This window comes from Echeneis naucrates, chromosome 5 (genome assembly GCF_900963305.1).
Source record: "Echeneis naucrates chromosome 5, fEcheNa1.1, whole genome shotgun sequence".
Lineage (NCBI taxonomy): Eukaryota > Metazoa > Chordata > Actinopteri > Carangiformes > Echeneidae > Echeneis > Echeneis naucrates.
In genome coordinates, this window is record NC_042515.1 from 13,107,448 (window position 1) to 13,127,920 (window position 20,473).

General features: G+C 40.8%; 1 protein-coding gene across 1 annotated transcript in view; it reads left to right on the forward strand.

The window, feature by feature from the left end:
- Positions 1-20,473, forward strand: part of srgap3 (SLIT-ROBO Rho GTPase activating protein 3) — a 52,035-nt gene that overhangs the window by 27,659 nt on the left and 3,903 nt on the right. Inside the window, exons 6-22 of the mRNA XM_029502127.1 lie at positions 2,968-3,153; positions 4,416-4,544; positions 7,485-7,706; positions 7,828-7,929; positions 8,687-8,884; positions 9,127-9,211; positions 11,231-11,258; positions 12,165-12,267; positions 13,307-13,367; positions 13,903-13,980; positions 14,122-14,256; positions 15,396-15,501; positions 16,551-16,778; positions 16,966-17,039; positions 18,623-18,803; positions 19,014-19,163; positions 19,247-19,562. Of these exons, the coding sequence (XP_029357987.1) occupies positions 2,968-3,153; positions 4,416-4,544; positions 7,485-7,706; positions 7,828-7,929; positions 8,687-8,884; positions 9,127-9,211; positions 11,231-11,258; positions 12,165-12,267; positions 13,307-13,367; positions 13,903-13,980; positions 14,122-14,256; positions 15,396-15,501; positions 16,551-16,778; positions 16,966-17,039; positions 18,623-18,803; positions 19,014-19,163; positions 19,247-19,562 (2,382 nt within the window). The remainder of the gene's footprint in view (positions 1-2,967; positions 3,154-4,415; positions 4,545-7,484; positions 7,707-7,827; positions 7,930-8,686; positions 8,885-9,126; positions 9,212-11,230; positions 11,259-12,164; positions 12,268-13,306; positions 13,368-13,902; positions 13,981-14,121; positions 14,257-15,395; positions 15,502-16,550; positions 16,779-16,965; positions 17,040-18,622; positions 18,804-19,013; positions 19,164-19,246; positions 19,563-20,473) is intronic.

The following is a 20,473-nucleotide window of genomic DNA, read 5'->3' on the forward strand; positions in this document are numbered from 1 at the left end:
TGCACGATTATTATTATTATTGTTTTTTTATTTTTTTTTGTCTAATGACTTTCATTTTGGTAAACCTCAATGTGGCATATATTTTCATTGATTGTTCTATTGAAGCTGCCCATGTGAAGCTGTGAACCAGCTGTAATTAAACATTGCACAAAGGTAGTTGGCTGGGGATTGACTATTCCCAATTACCACCACAAGCTGCAAAGTTTGACAGAATTCAGGCAAGCAAAATGGCTTCAAATGTATCGCAATAATCTAAATTCACGACACTGTGGCCCCTTGGGCAACACTAACACTGTCCGTTGGAGGAAAAAAAGCATTGCTTTTTATTACTTCTTACTTGTTAGTATTTGATTGAACAAAAATAGCTAAATCAATTGTGCAGCCGCATGGCAGTTGCCTTGTGGTATTTTTCTAACCGTGTTTACCGACTGCCAACAAAACAATTTTTCCTGAAAGAAAACTGTGAAATCTCATTTGGATACTTGGCTCTTCAGTGAGACATAAGGGGGGGAGACGCATGACTGTGAGCTGGAGCCATTATTCCAATATTGTTCAAAGTATGAGCACAGGTACTAATGAAAGCGAAGATGCCGTTATCTGTGGCTTTGGCAGTAACACAGAATCTGAAATGAGAAATGGGAGCAAAGGCCTCAGTGTCTGTGTAGTCAGTCATTCCTGACATTGCTTGCAGCAATATGGCTCATAGAAATTTGATGTTTTTTTTGTTTTTTTTTTTCTTCTTCTCCAATCTGTGTTAATATCCTGCTACATCGACTTAATTTCCCCACTGGGATCAATATAAGCTTTAGCTCATCTTATCAGTTCGATCAGCCACCTTGTGTTTGCTGTCTGCACTTCGGCGTCATACAGAGTATTTTCTATTGTTAATGACAACAACACTGACTCTGAAACTGTGTCACAGATGACAGGTGATGGAGTACCTCTCATTCGTGGCAGGTTGACACCATATAACAAAAGAAAACCACAAAATGTGTTCACTTCTGTACTTCTGGATGTGTGGGAAGAATTTTATGTTTTTTTGTTTTTTTTTTTTTCAATGTTTTTTTTTACCTTGCACAATCCACCATGTAGATAATCCTGTAATTTTATCCTCATTTATAGCAGATTTTTACATCCAATAGGAGAATATTTTGGTGAGGGATGAAACGAAATGAAGCACGTATTTTTATTGAATAGAAATATCTACTTCTGTCCTTTCGCTCAACACAAACTCCTCCTTCCCTTCCCTCCCTCCTGAGTTTCTTTCATCAGCTCAGACTCTGCTCAGGCATCAAATAGCCCCAGGCTGTCATCAGAGGACGCAACTATGCACATACCTCCTGTAGATGCAGCTGAAGCTCAGTCTTCTTGCAAATTGCTTTATGTCTTTAGGTCCTGTAGTCAGATGGTTCAAAGTTGGCCAGAAATCTAGCATGTATTCAAAGGAATTTGAAGGAAACATTTTGACTGCCTGGGGAGGAACAGAGCTAGCCTAGTTTCTTTCTTTGTGGAGTAGCTACACCGATGCAAGCGTTGTCACTCTGAGGATAGACCTGCGTCTTCTATTTTCTTTATTTATTTTTCTTCTCAGGTGCTTGCCTTGGAGCTCTTTGTCACTTTGTTGTTTTTGTTGTTCCTGCTCTGCCTGTGAAGCAGAGGTATTTTTTCCAGCACAGAGGGGGGAATAAATTGAGGCTTTTCAAGTGGCAGCACTTGTAACTATTACTATCACAGGCTTGGAGGTCAGACAAAAATTATAATTACGAGTGACCAAACAAAGAACATGTGATTTTGATGAGCAGCACTCAGAGAGATAAAAGCAACTTTACTGTAAGTGTTGCACTTACTGACTTGAACACAGGAAACTAATAAATACCTGTGTTGACTGTGTAACATCCTGAGGTGTTAATATAAACTTCTGAATATTTGAGACATTTGAAGATGGAAGTCACGTTGGGATGCTCCTTTACGAGGCCTGAAAATGAGCTCCATAACAGAAGAGACTCTCAGTGAGCATCTGGGAAAAGTTAAGAAAGATGCAGGATGTTTCTGTCCTGTCTAATGAGTGTTTTCTGCCACTAAAGTCTTGTCATCAACGTGTTGGTGTCAAAATGTGAGTGTCTAAGAGGAGATCAAAGTGAAAAGGTAGCTGCAGAGAGCACAGAAAACAAGGCTGTCAATTTGCAGCACGAACAGGCTGAAGATGAGCAAGCCTGTGGCGATAGAGAGCTGTAGTAGAAATGATGAAGAGGCCAGGAAAGCCACACTGAAGGGGGAACGGAGGGTTGAGTTCAAAACTTGACCAACTACACACAATCCTGGGCCACCGGATCTGCTTGAAATATTCCACATATGGTGACATCTGTGTTACAGCTGTATTGACGGCCATAATTATATATATATAGGCTGATGGCAGCCTCTATGTACTATGTACTAAGTACTAAACATACAGCTGAAGCATTTTCTATTCCATATTTCAGACACACACACAACAGACACTAACAATGATTTCATTATCTTCTGTTAATTTTCTTAATCAAGACATTTAAGGTTTAGTGCAAAATCTTTGCAAAAATAACAATTTCTCCAAAAATCCCAATATATTGAATACCATATTGCGCTTCACCAACAAATATTCATCTAACTGTCATGTATGGCAATTCTCACACCTGAGGAGCTGAATCTAAAGAACATTTGGCCTTTTTGCTTGAAAAATAACAAGAACAATTGATTTGCTGTCCACTTCAATCAGCCCTAATTTCATATGAAACATTGATACAAAACCTGACAGAGGGCCTGCAGCCCCTCTATCTGTTTCTCTCAGTCCGTCTCAGTACTGTACAGGAAGTTAATAAAAAATATAGGACCGTGTTAGTTCAATCTGTGACGGTCTACATGATAAAATGTCATAACAAGAAGGTCTGTTAATGGTCAGTCTATGAAATATCTGGCTCTCTTCTCTTGCAGGTGATGAAAACATACCACATGTACCACACTGAGAGCATCAGTGCAGAGAGCAAGCTGAAGGATGCAGAAAAGCAGGAGGAGAAGCAGTTCAGCAAGTCTGGAGATCTCAACGTTAACCTGCTGCGCCACGAGGACCGGCAGCCCAGGCGCAGCTCCGTCAGAAAAATTGAGAAGATGAAAGAGAAGGTGGGACAAGTGTTGAATTCAACGTACATAGTTTGGTTTAATGGAAAAACTCGAGACACCACTGAGGGTACATAGGAGCTTGGAATGATGAGGTCTTGTTTTGTGAATAAAGAATGCATTGCTTTTGTTAAGTTCACCTGGAGAGTGAGGTGAACAGCTAATGTCAGAAACTTTCAGGCAGGCAGTCACATACTGAGCGCACTCCATTACTCCTGGCCATTAACCCAACTTTCCGTCTTGCGCAGATTTCTAGTCTCTTAAATCTTCTATGCTCTCTGGAGCCTTTTTGTACTTTAGACATACTCATACATTTTTTATTCTGGATCTCCTTCATGAATTTCCTCATGCAAACGAGACCACCATTATCTCTCAGGTGCAGGATATCAAAAGGCCTACGGAGCGACCGCGTTTCCCCTACTTCAGGCTGGTATCCTCAGAGATGTTGCTCAGCTTAGGAACCAACACTATTTATAGCATAGCATGCCGATGAATATATCCTCTTTCTGCCTGTGTCTCCTTCTAAGCTCTGTTTCATTACTCTGGCTGCAAGCGGGTTGGAAGACGAAGAAAAAAAGTTAATCTGTTTTCCTCTAACCCACCGCCGAAATTTGCTTCATAATTGCTTTGTGAAAATACAAAGAAAACGTCTGCATTCACTGAAATATACAAATAAATCATTTAAATATCGGCTAAAAGTGTCTGCTTTAGAATTATACCAGTTTTGATGGTTTTCAAACAGCTTTAGTGTTTTTCTGAGACATGTCTGAATTGTTGTGTGAAATAAGTTATGATAATACAGTTGAAATGCTGTCATGTCCTTTACATTTTTTTTTTTTTTCCAAGTACCGTTACACAGAAGTATCAATCACACATATTTGTATTCATGCTGGCGTACAGGTTTCCAACCACGTTAAGTTAAACTTAACTTATAACGTCATTAAGACTGCAAATATCCAAAATAAGAATTGGTCAACTACATTTTTAGGGAATGTGTGTCATAGTGGGAAACGCACAAGGTCAAGTAAACTTTTTTCTGCTATCTCTGTTAGCCGGAACACAAACTGACTGAACACAGTTTCACATGAATATCCAGTGGAAGCTTCTTGAGTCTTTTTCTCCAAACTTTCCCTGCCCTCTCTTTCTGTACGATGGTCCGTTGAAGCTGAAGCTGAAAACAGACTCACACTGTTCCTACCCAGTTTTCCTGCACTGATGTTTCTTAATGTTTCCTTCATCTCTTCTGTCCCGTTTCTCCTCCCCAGAGGCAAGCCAAGTACTCAGAGAATAAGCTGAAATGCACAAAGGCCCGGAATGACTATTTGTTGAACCTGGCGGCGACAAATGCAGTTGTGGCAAAATATTACATTCATGACGTGTCTGATATGATTGATGTAAGTATGCACGAAGCACATGTGTTTGTTTACATCTCTCAGCCGGGAATTCTCATGGTGCTCTAACGGCAGCACAGCACTGTCACTTTTCTCACCATCTGCTCCTGTGTCTCATTCTCTCTCAGTCTGTTGGCTGTTTGTTTCCAAGCTGTTCTGTTGGCCCCAATAAATGTATTTGCCGTAATGTTTTTCAGTATTAATTTCTGCTCAGCAAACTCTGATATGCTGGTGAGTCGTGACATGATAATGAGTTTAGTGATGCCCTGAAGTTCCAATGCAGTTACAGAGTGATATTTTTGTCTCCTTATTTCATTCATTGATTTATTTTTTTTTTTGGTGGATGCTGCTTTTTGGAGCTTTGTTGTGACAAACAGCATGTCCGTGCGATTTTCTGCCTTGAACTGTCATCGAGGGAAAAAAACTCACCCAGGACACACAAACACACACACACACACACACTGTCTTTTGTCTGTCCCTCTGTGGTTTCTCTTTTCGTGGATCAGATTAGAGGAAGCAGCCTTTCTAAAAGCAGTAGGTGTTTTAGCTGAAGTTAAAACGATAGTAGTTTGGAAATCAGGCAGCAGAGAACCCACATATGTCATTTGAATATGAGGCATGTTTTAATGCAAATTATGAACCAGTATCACTGCAGGAGAGTTTCATTACCCATGTTTAAAAGGATTTCCGTGTCTAGCAAACGGCCAATGGCTGGAAGTCAGTCAAAGTCAGCTGGTGAGCAGAGTCTGTGCTTACTGAGGCATGAGTGTGTTTGGCACTGGGCTCTGTGCCCTCGGTGGCCTGCTCCTGTTCACCCGGCAGACAGATAAAGATGAAACCTTGAAGAAACCTCAGTTGACCATTATACATATTGTAATTGAAAATGTTGTTTCTTCTACCGCAGAGGTTCAGATGTGCTGCTCGCTCCACAGGGAGGTGATACTTTGTGTTGTTTGTTGTAATTTAGTGTGCTTGCACACACTTGTCATTCTCCAAAGCTTTGAACTAGTTCATTTTTTCCAGTTTCCCACAGTACTCAGTGCCATTGTTTTCAAAGGTAAGGTCGCTCGAGATGCAGTTAACCCTTTGAGTGAGTTTTCAATCCCTTGCTAACTATGTAGTTTTGTTTTTATGTTCCCCGTTGTCAGGATTTACTTATTTTCTGAATGTAATATCAATATAAACATGGATAGTTTGGGGTTTCTGACAAGGGGTCAACAAAACAAGTCAGATTTCTTTGGACAAAATAGTAATTGGAAAAGCACTCCTTTGTTGCAGCTCAAATGTTCTGTAGACTATGCTGCTGTATAGAGACTAGGTAATTGTGCTGCACATTTATACCTCTCCAAAATGAAATTTGTGTGTGTGTGAAACCATATTTCTTAAAATGCCCCATATTGCTCTGATATTAACCTGACAGCCCATTCTTTGTGCTAATGGCCCTGGTTGTTGCTTGAGGCCAAACCCCCATATCTCACCAAGTTAACCACAGTGATAGATGCTCAATTTCAGGCCCGACATAAATTAATAATTGCAGGTAGTTTCACTATCAATCATTAAATCATTTGAGAGATTTCTGCTATATCTTTCACAGTCTCCATTAAGTGTAAAGGGGATTTGTTGGTAGGAGACCCAGGCCAGATCAGCTGATCCAAAACAGCTTTGATGGATCTGTTGAAAGGATCTGTCATCCCAAATCGTGCTAAGCCACAGGGAATGGGATAGTGAGCCGGATTGGCACTAACCTCAAAGTCACAACCCATCACATGTCAAACCAGAGAGTCATTCAGCAATCCGGCTTTGTCAGACGGCATCACTGGTTTGCAACTGAAGGGAAACTCAGAACATGCTGTTTTTACTTTACGACTCTACCACTGTACAATTGCACTCCAAAGAAATTGATTGGCTTTGAAACAGGAAAATTGAACCCTAAATAACTGTAGCTCCATGACAAAATAAATAATTCATATTTTTCCAACAGAAAATAGAATAGGAAGAAAGACCATTATTGTGAATTTGATTTATTGTGATTATTTTTACTTTACATCCATTTTGGTACAGCTCTAGTGAGATGAATGAGAATATTGAAAGCAAAGCAGTTAGTATAATTTGGATTAGTCGTTTCTTGATGGTCCTTTTTAGATCCTCTGCTACTGAGGGCTGCTGTTGCTGTGTGATATGTGATTTTACTCAGTTTGTTAGTTTAAAAAGAAGCTAATTCACTCCTGTTAATGCTGTTGAGCCACTTTGAGTACTGTAATCAGGGTTAGTAGAAGTAGAAAGACCCCTTCCTCAATACTTGAAGAGCACTAAAGAGCGTTTACTTAGTGATTCACAGAGCTGTCGGTCGCCTCAAGCTTCCCTCTAAACCTCCTTACTACCATCCTCTGCTTGATTAGGTTACTTCATACAGCAGGGAGTGATACAGTTCTGTAATTATCACTGTGTGCCAGTTCCTGTAATTCTTTGATTCTCTATTTCTATTTTTGAAAGGTAACTGGTATGTCAGAATGTAATTTGGGGTTTAATCTGTGAACTGGGTCTGAGCATGACAGAGGATGCTCACACGAAGAGGCTGGTGTGTCTGATTTTGACTTTCACAGACTTTCCCATCATGTGATGATTTGACAAGTTAAAAAAGCAGCTCAGCTAAAAAAAAATATGTTTGGGTTCATTTCCCATCTTGCTGAAGCAGGGTAAAAGTGGACTTAGGGGTGCAGACAGTGCACGGTGACATTACTGTCATTGTCTTCTGATAGACACACTCAGAGGGCAGAGTGGCAGTTTTTCTGGCTGCTTTTAGGTTACTCTTGAAAACCAGCACAAACTGGTTTCTACTTTACTATTTTATCTTCACATTTACTAAGTTTTTTTGTTTTTCCTGTTCTTTTTTTTTTTTCCTTTTTCTGTTTTTTGGCCATTCAAATAATTTTATCTCTGCAGTGCTGTGACCTCGGCTACCATGCCAGCTTGGCACGCACGTTCAGGACCTACTTATCTGCGGAGTATAACTTGGAGACATCCCGCCACGAGGGACTGGATATCATAGAGAATGCAGTGGACAATTTGGACTCTCGCAGTGACAAGCACAAGATCATGGATATGCATAACCAGGTGTTCTGCCCTCCAATGCGCTTTGAGTACCTGCCACATATGGGAGACGAGGTAAGTTGTTTTTAATGGTAGAGTTAAGGGTTTGTTTTTGTCACCACCGAGTTAGGACATTTATTTGTTTAAAAAAAGCATCAAAATTTGTCTGTACTAAGCCATGTGTTGTCCTCCTGAGGTGTGTCAAGTGAGCGCCCAGCAGCCCGTCCAGACTGAACTCCTGATGCGCTACCACCAACTGCAGTCTCGCTTAGCCACACTAAAGATTGAGAATGAGGAGGTAAGGGGTCATGATGGTTCTGCCTGTCCAGCTCCCCCACCCCCCACCCCCAAAAACACCAGGAAGCCCTATCTTCTTTTCCCCAGAGACAAGTGGGAGGGCCACATCACCATCTGTTCTCATTACAATTACTCTCCAATGACCCTTCTTCTGCGGTAGCTGAGAATATTATTTAGATTACCACAATGCCAATGTTGTGTTCTGTGGCATTATATATGAAATTGTCTATTTCATGACAAAGAGATGGCTTTCTCATTAAGAGACAGATAGGTGCAAATGGAGGTGGTAATAGCAGCAGTGGCCTGGTAGATTTGCCTGTGCCAGTAGCTCTGCCTCTTCCCTGTCACCGTGTGCGCTGTGTGCTGGAGTATAATGGAGGAGCCATGTCATTACTGGAAATTAACTTTATCAATCTCAGTCCTAAACAAAAAGCCTCCTTTAGTGATTTCACGTACAATTTATGCCCTTGCCAGACAGTGTTCATTTCCAGCTCTTAGTCTGATGTATGCTGAACCTGGGGGTTTGTTCCTGGCTCCTGTTTTTATGCTGCTTGGTGTGATTTCAGTGCAGTGCAAGGTCATTTGTTGTTCAGGGGTTAATTCTTCTTTGATATCAATAAATGTTTGTACTTGCCCATGGCAATCGTTAGTTCGCCAAGGCGTGCATGCAATAACTTTTACTCTCAGAAAAAGGAAGTGTGAGATTTGATGTTTCGTTTGTCATCTTCTGTCCCATCTATGTTGGCTTGTTTGTGCAGGTGAGGAAGACCTTGGATGCCACCATGCAGACGCTGCAGGACATGCTGACTGTGGAGGACTTTGATGTGTCAGATGCCTTCCAGCACAGCCGCTCCACTGAATCCATCAAGTCTGTGGCCTCCGAGTCCTACATGAGCAAGCTGAATGTCGCCAAGAGGAGGGCCAACCAACAGGAGACAGAAATGTTCTACTTCTCAGTGAGTTCATCGAAATGTTGACTGTTCACTGGCTGCCTGTGATGAAATCGAGCATTACACGGTTTTCAATATCAAGCCATCAGTCATCATTCCAGCATGCCCTTAAAACAGAAATTGAATTATAACTAGAACTGATTGAATTTATGCTGATTTCAGCCTCACTGGATTGTTTGACTGGGCTCATGTTACACTGAATTAGTGCTGCTCTTCACTCACTGCTTCTTTCACTTCTGCCTGTCTAGAAATTCAAAGAGTACCTGAATGGCAGTAACCTCATCATCAAACTGCAGGCCAAACACGACTTACTGAAGCAGACATTGGGTGAAGGTAAGGTCTTTTCTTTACATCTGTCTTCAATATCTTTGGAGTCTTTTAATGGTGTGTGCCTGACCTAGTGTTTTTATCCTGCAATTATGACTTGCACAGTCCTGTCATAGTGCTATAAAATCACTGCCTCAAGGGCTGCAGTGGTGCAGGTCTTATCTAATAGGGAGTGGGGAATGAGCTATGGAATCTACAAAGAAAATTTTTGTTGGGGGGAAAGAGGAAATGAGAGTGGAAACTCAAATGGAAAATGTATCACTCCAAAAGCAAGCCACATCTACTCTGAGGTATCCATTTCATCTTCCTGCTTATCTCCACTGGCAAAAATTATCCGCTTAGTCTCTACGTGGTGCTGTAGCAGGAAGAGTTCCCATTACAAGGCTCTAAGAAAAAAGACTTCCCCCCAGCCCCTCCCTTCCCCAGGGTTCCCCTTGTCACCTCAGCCGTGAACAGTTTACGCCCAATCAATCAGCAGGATCAGGCTCAAGCCCATTTCTGCAGCTGCTCCTGCATCAGGGGCTCACCTAATAGAAAAGGACATCAGGCAGAGACAGCTGAGGCCATGCAGCATACATGCATATTTCTAGATTTCACACCTTGGTTCATTTGGTTTTCTTTTTCTTTCAAGTCCTCAAAGGTAATGTATTTGGTGAGCTTTTGGGATCGCACTATGTCATTTCAACTAAGCTCTGTGGCAAACAACCAGCTGCATGCTGTGACACTCATAAACACACACATTATAGTTTATATTAGTCTCTGGACAGATCTGTTTGTTTATCCATGGTGGTGCAGCTGAGAATGTATGAACACAGCATATGGCGTCTCCAGGTACCACCCATGCTTAATTATTCAGGTGATCAATCAAGGGCTGAGTCGTGCTTATTAGCTTGTTGTTTCACACGCAAAGTAGAGTGTGGGTATATTTGCGTTGTTGTGTGTGAGCATAACAAGCTCAGACCGGTGAGTGCCACATGGCGTTTGCATTTGGCTGCATGAATTAGTGAAAACATAATGTTAAGCTTTGGCACTGCACAGGTGCTCAGATGTCTGTCAGCCCCTGTTCCTCAAATAATGAGGCAGCAATTCCCTGTTTGTCATTTTTTATGTTTATAGACTATGTGCTGAATCGTCTGTTGTTGATGTATTCCGGCTATGAAATTAGGGGGGAAATCAACATTGACTCTTTCGTTCATGCTTGAGGGGTAATTTTTAGGTTTGTTGGCCAGAGCAGATCACTTAGAGGAATGATGCTTGGGGAGACTTGTTTCTCCACACGAGTGCTCTACAAACCTTTTCCAATTTACTGGCAGGATGCGTTGAGAAAAGGTTCAGCTTTTGCTCTTTCTGCCCGTTCTTAGGTGGTGTACAGAAATTCTGTTAAAATGCTTAGGAACCATTTTGTTTTTGTACATTGGCTGCCTTCCATCTGATAACCCATTAACTGCTACACAAAGACATAGTTTTCAGATCAGTTCATTAGAAAATGCTGGGTCACCTTTGAATTCACTTGATTTACAAATCAGCTGTATTTGGTTTTAGGATTTGTACTATTAAAAAGAACACAAAAAGAAAAACAAGCATCCATATTTGCTTTAGTTAGTTAGTTAGAGTGTGGCGGACTTGTGTTGGCGATTGTGTTGCCCTTAGAAATGCTCTCTATTAGTCTATACCATGTGCATGTGTTGTGAGAAACCCACAACAAAAGGCTCAGTGAGCCAGCACAGACATTGCCAACAGTGATGAGCCCCTCCCTCCCCAACATACACACACTGCAGCCGCCTGCCCCCCTTTCTTAGTGCTGAGAGGACTGTAACCCCACAGAGTCCTCCTGGTCCCCTGAGGGTCCAGCAACGACTGCTCAATAGCTTTGTTCAATGAATGGTGTTACCACTGCTCCATTCATTTCTCCCTCAATGGCCATGTTTTCTCTCATCCAACCCCTCGCTGAGGCCGGACACTGCAGTCTGCATAATATGTACCATAAAGATATAACAAGCCCCCCCTTGTGTTTTTTTTCCACAGGGGAAAGAGCTGAGTGTGGAACTACAAGGTAAGATCTCCTTTGATAAATCAGCTGTTTCTGATCCTTTCAGTCACAAGGCATCTGCTCATTCCATTCATTTCAGACGTGGAATATTTAAGTCTACTATTAATAACAAAAGAACATCTGTGATTTTCAGAACACCCGAACAGAAATAAATCTAAATCACTATTACACTATCAAACACATTTATATCTTAAAATTCTTTTTTAATTCTAAAATAGATTTGATACTATATCGCATGGCTTTTGGTTGTGCAGTTGTCCTTCAGAATTACACATTCAAACATTACGTTGACTGTTTTGTTCAAATTGTTTCCATAAAAATTGTATTGACTTTAAGCTGCATCTGTGAATTGTAATTTCACATTTCTGTGTATATATGTCTGGTTTTATAATGTTGGATAGAGCATTTACAGTATTTTTTACATTGATATGTGATATGTTTAATTAATACAGCAGCATAGGAATACCTGTGATTGTATTCTCAGATTGGGATAAATAAAGCACCAGTAGGATTCACATGCTTATAGATCACTTGGAATTGTTTGTTCTATGCAGCTTTAATTTCTCAACAACAAAAAATATAAACTGGTGGGATTGATTTCACTGGCTTTGTTTTTAATGTTCATTCATCTGTGCATTGTTTTAAATAAGCCAAGAGAAGCAAGTTGTTGAAGATCCGGATCACTACAATGCAACCACGCTAATTCATTCTTCAGGCTGAAATGATAAAGAACTCCTTTAATAAAATGTCACACTTCAGATTGGTTTTATTTTTTGTTTGTTTGTTTTTCCAAATATTCTCCCAACCAGAAGATTTTTCTTTTCTTTTCATACCTATTTCTGAACCTCATTTGGCTCGCAAGTTTCACAGAATATGGTGTTTTTGTCCCTTTTGTCCATCATTTCTTAGGCCCCCCACCCTCCCCCCTAAACCACAGAAAATGCGGAAGCCTAGGCCACGCTCCGTGTATAACCATAAGCTGTTTAACGGCAATATGGAGACCTTCATCAAGGTACCCTTTGGTGGTGGTGTGTGACTGAGCAGCCTGTGTGGCGCAGGAGGGGAAGGCAGCTAAAGCCTTCGCTCTCATTCTCTTCCTAGCATTGGCCTTCTGTTCCTCCCTCTTCCAGCTGCCCTTGATCATGATATAACGCCTCTGTTTAACCTCTAATCCTCCTCCTCCCTTCCGTGGTTCTGCCAGTGCAGACAGACAGAGCAGCAGTCAGCTGTCTCTTCCTTCCTCACCAGAACAATTTATCGTGTCTAGCTTTATTACTAAATCCAGTAAATCTCTGGATAACTTTGAGGCAGCAGACAGCAGTGTGTATGCTTTGTGCCTCACTGCACCCATTCCTTTAATGCATCTCCATTTTACTGCATTTCCTATCGCCAGTCCCTTTGCTTAGTCTTCTTTAACTTCTGCAGGTGACATTCGTCATCTGAGCTTTTCTAACTTTGTGACTTTCTGCCCTCTCTTCCTCTGCTTCTCTGCTTTGCTGCTTTCTGTCCCAGAGGAAGAAGGAATGCTCGTACTCGCATTCAGGTACCTGTGTTTTTAGTGTGTCGTTTCGTTCACAAGGTGAACGAAAACTATTGGCCTCTTACTGATGATTTACTTGCTACTGCTTCAGCTTCACTTGCATGCTGCTAATTTTGTGTCTGTGTACTAAAGCATTATACAACATATTTGTATTATATTGTTTTGTATGTTTAGTGCTCAAGAAGGTTACTTTAAATATAATTTAGGAGTAATTGTTTTTTGTTTAGTGGTCGGTTGAAGAATTTGGCTGCTCTTATTATATGTATATGCTTTTGTTAATATACGATACAACTTTTTAGGTTGATTATATTTAAAGATTAACACTTTGTTTTACACCTTACAAAGGCATTGTATCATTTGCAGCAGAAAAAAGTATTTTGTATATTTATTTATTTTGTATTTTTGCGGTGTGTTGCTATTTGCTGTTTCTTGTTTTACTGTGTGTCTATTTTAATGTTGTTGGGTTTTTTTTTTTGTTTGTTTGTTTTTTTTCCAAATAACTTAATTTCAGGATTCAGGTCAACCAATTCCACTTGTAGTTGAAAGCTGTATCCGGTACATCAATTTGTATGGTAAGTCTCACATAATGTTGCTGTGACTACTTCTGAATGAAAGGGCAGTGAAGGCAGATATTGGTGAAAGCAATCTATTTCCGCAAATAACTGTGGGTAAGGAGACTGACGTACTCTGGTGTGCCCCTCAGTCGCCTGCCAGTGGTTTGACAAGCTCATAACAATAGATCACACAGGGAGAATTTTGAAAGTATCAGTGGTCTATGCACCCCTCCCACCCATTTTATAGCTCCTCCCTGTCTACCTTCACATCTGTCTTTGGCTCAGTGCAGCAGCCTGCAGGCCTTTCCCTTGGATCTGGACCTAATGAAACTCCAGAAAACTGATTAGAGCCCTCTAACTGAAACCATATGCTGCAGCCTCACTAAGGGGCCCTCGCTTGGAAAAATACGCATCTCCCTTTATTACCAGATTACCTTTCCTGCTCTGTCTTATGTGTTTCCAATGGACTTTCATGAAGCTGGCCCTGGGGTTTGGAGATAATGGCAGGTAGCATAATGCTAAATCTATAAATTCTGGGTTATAATTCTTTCAGGGTTGCAGCAGCAAGGCATATTTCGTGTGCCAGGATCACAGGTGGAGGTCAATGATATTAAAAACTCATTTGAGAGAGGTGAGTCATTGATTGCTTTGCATTTCTTGTTCTCATTTCAAAAATATGTAACTTAGATCAATACAATTTGGCACATTTTCTTGGTTGTTCAGCACAACCACTGACAGAACACACATTTTCTTTTTTTTTTTCATGTATCAGGTGAAGATCCTCTTATTGATGACCACAATGATCATGATATTAACTCGGTGGCTGGCGTTCTGAAGCTGTACTTCAGAGGACTGGAGAACCCTCTCTTCCCAAAGGAGCGGTTCCTGGACTTCATCTCTACCATCAGTGAGTCATGCACAACAGGAAACATTCACAGCAATCACCATTGTGAGTGGACTTCTCAAACAGGAAGGAGAAAACACACCTTTCAGTTTTGTAGACACTCGGTTTTACTGTAGAAGGGAAAGCCACGCAGCACATGGAAGCAATCTTAACACCAGAGCTCTCCGCCTGATATTTAACAGAAACCCAGCAGGAGGAGGAGTGTGGGTCACATTGGCTTGCCATGTGAGAGGAAAGGATTGCTTTCGTTTGCACTTGTTTAACAGAGGTTGTCAAATAAAATGAAAAAAGGGTCATCAGTAACGTGTGGAACAGTGGTACTTTAAAGGGGCATAAAATTAAAATTCGCAATGTGACATGACATCATAAGTAAGATAACAGAAATTCAATATTTTATTTAGATAAATCTTCCTCATTACTTTTCACTGCTGTTAATTGAGTTTCTTAGCCTTCAGCACAAATTTACTTTAATCTTGTAATTTCTTCAACCATGTAAAACCTGACTTCCTTAGTGAAAATACACTGGTCCCATTATAAAAGTTAGGTAAAAAGGTCAAGCAGTAACTAAATCACACTGACACCATTAAATATTAAACTCTATTCATGTCAAAACATTTCTCTACAACATCTACTCCTTCGGGTGATATTTTGTGTTGTATATGTAATATATTCTATCATTAAAATGCTATGCCAACTTTGGAAATGAAAGAGAGCGCCCAGAGCAAGCTAATAATCTCTCACTAAACTGTAATTTAGGGCTAAAATTGGAAACTAGCTAACATAAGTGTTCATCCGTAGACCCCTTGAGATAATATAATTCAAAAACTGTGAAGGTAAGAAAATAAAGAATATTTAACAAGCTTGATTGCGCTGCTCCTTATATTCACCTTCACCGTCTGCCTGAAGCATGGGAACATAGAGGTGAAGACGCTGCAGGACCCCCAGTCAGGTTTCTTACCCTTTAGCGCCCCTAAGGCATCTAATGAAAGGGAGGGGGCACCATTCAGTCTCCACGGCCTTTTGCTTCCTCTGCTTTGCCTCATTTTAATCACTTGTCCGTACTCATAGCTCATGTGGTACTATAAAAGCTATATTTGTTTATATCTGTCAATGTAGACGAACTTCTGCTGTCTTTGTTTCAGAGCTGGAGTCTGGGGCTGAGAGAGCACATCACATCCAGCAGATTGTTGTGACTCTTCCTCGGACAATAATGATCGTCATGAGATACCTATTTGCTTTTCTCAACCAGTGAGTTTGTGCAAATTCTCACAACATACCATAGCTGATGTTACACACATCGATTCTTTGGCTTATTATCAGAGACCATAAGACACTGAATCTCTGTACCTTAAAATTACTGTAAGGGCACAGTTACTTAATTAAACTGAAGCTATGTTTAATATATTGTGTATGTATATGTGAAAACCTGAACCATAATTTTTTGGCCGGTCTGTAGTGTTCTTTTAGAAGTTATTTCAGCCCTTTTAAACTCTGTTCTCTGACAATAGATGTTATTAATGGTCATTTTACTGGCTGTGCCTACCAGAACAAAGAATTGGAATTCATACTTAAATACAAAACTAAGTTGGCAATTGTAACGATAAGATGTCCTTCTGAGCCTTTAATGAAGCCATGCTGTCTTTCGAGAAGATAAAAACTCCCAAAATACTGCAATATGGCAATCTTGTGAAACTGCAACAACAATCAAACAAAATATCTACATTATTAATCAGCGTTTTTAACAAATAAAAGTGCTGCAGTATTATTTAAGAAATTAGGATATCCTAGCCACAAAGCTTCTTTGATGAAAATACAGCTAATTTAGCCAAGCGAGTGGCTAAAGAGCTAACATACTTTAGCATCACTATATTCATATAAAGACAAAATAACTTGACGGCCTCATGAATAATACGTACATTGTTTTAGCAAAAGGGAAGAGAAGAATAGTCAGAGCCAAAGAACTGACGAGTGTCTGATCACTACAAGGATTAATTCACTTCCTGCTTCCCAAGATGCACTGCTTCTAACAATGAATGTAATAAATGATCACAGTAAACTGCGTTTCTAGTAAAAAAAAAAAAAACGTTTTTCTTGTCGCATAACATGTGCAATAAAATATATAATAACTTATGTTGAAAAGTTGATGCCGCTGGCCGTGTGAGAGAGTTCTCTGTTACATAGCTCTCGATTTTCAGGCATTATGGAGTTTATATGAATACAAAACTGTAAACAAAAGCACTGCCAAACCAGGATTACTGTCATATCACTGCTAAACGGATAAATATGCATTCCCTCAGTCTCTCCCAGTACAGTGACGAGAACATGATGGATCCATACAATCTGGCTATTTGCTTTGGGCCGACCCTGATGCCCATCCCAGATGGGCAGGATCCTGTAGCATGCCAGGCACATGTCAACGAGGTCATCAAAACTATCATCATCCACAATGAAGTCATCTTTCCCAGTCAACGTGAGCTGGACGGCCCAGTCTATGAGAAGTGCATGACTGGGGGGGAGGAGTACTGGTGAGTATGGGCTGGACCAGCTAGTGAACACGAATAAAAGGCAATTATGTTTTGGCTCCATTTCTAAGAGGAAAGCGTGAATAGTCATCTGCTTAAAAATAATTATTCTTCATAAAACAAATATTTCTCATCCTCCAATGTCTGTATCATATTTAAGTGAACTTTCACCTTCCATCTGTTCCTGCAGCGACAGCCCTCATAGTGAACCAGGGACGATTGATGAGGCAGACAATGGAACTGAACCACACACCAGTGATGAAGGTTTGTACATCACTGTCATTTCTGAAGGAGCACAGCTGTGTACAGATGTCCACGGCTACAGAATGAAAGATTTATGGCCAAATAATGGCCTTTAAGTTGGTACAGATTGTGAGTCCCAAATGGAAGACTGACAATCTCCTTACTTTAACACCATCTTTAGGTAACGTTTTAATGTACCCACTGCTTGAACAAGTGAATACAAAATGAATAACATTCCTATCATTTTCTGTAACTCCGCTGGAGTGACGCTGGGACACTTTAGCATGCTAACACATTATTCCAACATTGACAATTGTTGACACTGTTTTCTGCTTCACAAAGCTGCCAGTAGATTCCCACAGAAGGGTCTTGCCTGTGTGCTTTATTGTCAAGATTAGAGCAGGGGGCACTGTCACCACTATTTTCAGTGATTACACAAAATTATACTTGTAGCTGGGCGTTTACGCACAAAAAGCTATAGTTAGAAAGTTTTATCCTAGAGCTGTATTGGAGGTAAATCTGTAAAGATCCAGTGAGTTAGATCATTTCAATAGGAGCAGGTCAAAGTAGTTCATATGTTTGCAATTAGCCTTAAATAGATTTCAGATGAGAGTGTGTATGATGTGATTTTAAAACCTCACGTATGTACTGACCTTTTTTATTAAGAGCCTTTGACTGCGAGGTGAGTTAAGTTTGCACTGCATCAGTTTATGATTGCCAGGGCTTATGTGATGTTTGAAGCTGAAAGCAAGTTGAATAAACAGTGTTGGCATGCAGCACTGCCGCTTTGATCCATCTTTCTCACTGTGTGTGTGTGTGTGTGTGTGTCTCCTCTCTCGCTTCCCTCTCCCTCCTCCCTACTCGTTCTTTGTTCAGTGTTAGTCAGCAGTTCTCTTGGGACTTTCTCCTTTGTGCAGTATTTCCCCATTTCTCCTCTGAGCTTTGAAAATAAAGCTGGGCCAGGCACAAAAGCCGAAACATGGGAAACACATAGACTAATATTGTCTGTGTTGACAGTGAAAAATGAACAGACAGAGCTATGAAGTATGGAGTATTTCAGGTCAGGGCGGCACAACTCTATGTCATAGTTTCATCCAGGCTTTTGGCTGCATCTCTTTCTTCTTTTTTTTTATCTTATTTGGAAAAGAGGAGAAACGCAGACTGCCTGCTGTAGGTTCTGCTCTCCCTGGTCTTCATACTGAGAGTCTTGTGTGACGTCACAAACTCTGCTGTTGAACCATACTTTCTGTTGTCAGTTTAGTCAGAGGTCCCTGGCAATAATTCAGTCCTCATGGGGGGAAAAACACATTGATGTTGATAAATTAGGAATAAATTAGCCAGATTGTGATGGTTTTGATTTTTCTCCTTGTATTGCTTTATAATTTAATCCAAACTTTATATGAGTGATGTTAGCCAAAGTTTACACTGACTAACTGATTTACAGAGATGTACTGAAGATAACCTCATATCTTAGATCACACCATGGATCAAAGTGCTCTACAGTTTCCATTATCATGGGTATTTGTGTTATATGTGTTAGTAAAGTCTGGTAATCAAACTGTAAATGTCTCTACTAATGTTTTTTGTTTATTTGTGTTTTCTAGAGGTTGAACAGATTGAAGCCATTGCCAAGTTTGACTATGTGGGACGCAGCCCCAGGGAGCTGTCCTTCAAAAAAGGGGCTTCTCTTCTTCTGTATCACAGAGCGTCTGAAGACTGGTGGGAGGGCCGTCATAATGGCGTTGATGGTCTCATCCCTCATCAGTACATTGTTGTGCAAGACCTGTGAGTAAAACCTATTGTATTCTACAGTATTTCTGTAGGCAGCATTATTCGTAGTAATCCCCCTTGTCTTGTTTTCAAATTTGAGTGACTGATTTTGCATTGAAGTTACTGTAACTCATCTCGGAATATATATACAAAATTTAACGAGAGCATTTTGGTCTGCATGCAGTTGGTGTGCAAATCTTCACACCCGTCTCTTTTGTCTTTCAGTGATGATGCTTTCTCAGACAACCTCAGCCAGAAAGCAGATAGTGAAGCAAGCAGTGGACCATTGCTGGACGATAAGGGTTCATCCAAAAATGACGTCCCATCACCTTGTGAACAGTCACCTGATTACAACTTTGGAGGAGTCATGGGAAGGTAGAGGCCACTGAGAGTAAATGGCCTGTTTGTACTTTTACAAGGTCTTTCCACTTTGACACTAAAGCAATCCTTTTACGCAGGGTAAGGCTACGATCTGATGGAGCTGCAATCCCGCGTCACCGGGGCAGCAAAGATACTCACAGTCCAACAAGAGGGGCTGACACTCCGCCACGAGCTGCAGCCTGTCCCAGCAGCCCCCACAAAGTGTCTATAAGCAAGAGTCGAATGGAGAGCCCAGAAAAGAGGCGCCTCGGTACCTTTGGCAGTGCAGGAAGCATCAACTACCCGGACAGGAAGGCCTATCCTGAGGGCCATCCGCTCAGACCAGTGCCAGGGGCCACTCGTCACAGCAGCCTTGGGGACCACAAATCTCTTGAGGCTGAGGCACTGGCTGAGGTAAGATGATCAATCCAGCAGGTTGTATTTACTCATGTTCCTCCATTGTCAGAGTGTGTGTGACTTCAAGTTCACTGGACCGTTGACTGTTCTCTGCTGTACTATCTGTGCACACATGAGTGTATAAACCATTAAAACGGAAAATTCTGAAATAATCGTAGATGGCAAGTAATATTAATGTTTCAAAAATATGACGTTTCCGACAAGAACAAAGCAGGTGGTAGACGAATGTGACATTGTATTAATATGTTAATGTTCATTGGCTCAGTTTTTTTAGTACCAGGCAAAACATAACATTTCAGACGACAAAAGTATGCCATTTAGCAAATTTGGTAGAACAGCGCTGCCCCTCCCCCTCAGCCGCGGTAGCTGTCATTCTAAGACCAGCAGTAAATGTCACAGCCAGACTGCAGCTGGCCGATAGACACACTTCAAGGACACATAGGCCTGGACTAAATAACAACCCTTAATCTGCTACAGCCATTAGGTCCAAAGACAATCACACTGAACTTTACCAGAACTTTGAGACTGTGATTGAGCTTTTTTCAGAATAGCAAACTGTAAGTTTTTTTTAATTGCTCAGTATGTAAACAAACACAGTTAATCACAGTTTATCTATGATTACGTTATTTCCTGTGTAAGAGGTTTTGGATAACCGATTAGGTAGCCAAGTAAAAGGGACTGTGCCAGTCAAAGCAAATCATGCATACCGTGCTTTACAAGCAACCGTGCTGTCTTGCTTATGAGATGTAAATTGATTCAAAGTATCTGTCCATGTGACAATCAGTAAGCAGGAACTGATTTTGTTGTGTTGGATGCAACATTATGTCTGCATTTATTTCTTGTGAACGGCTACAATCTTGACGTGAGGTAATATGGTGCAGATGTGTGAAATTCTCCTGTGATGAAAG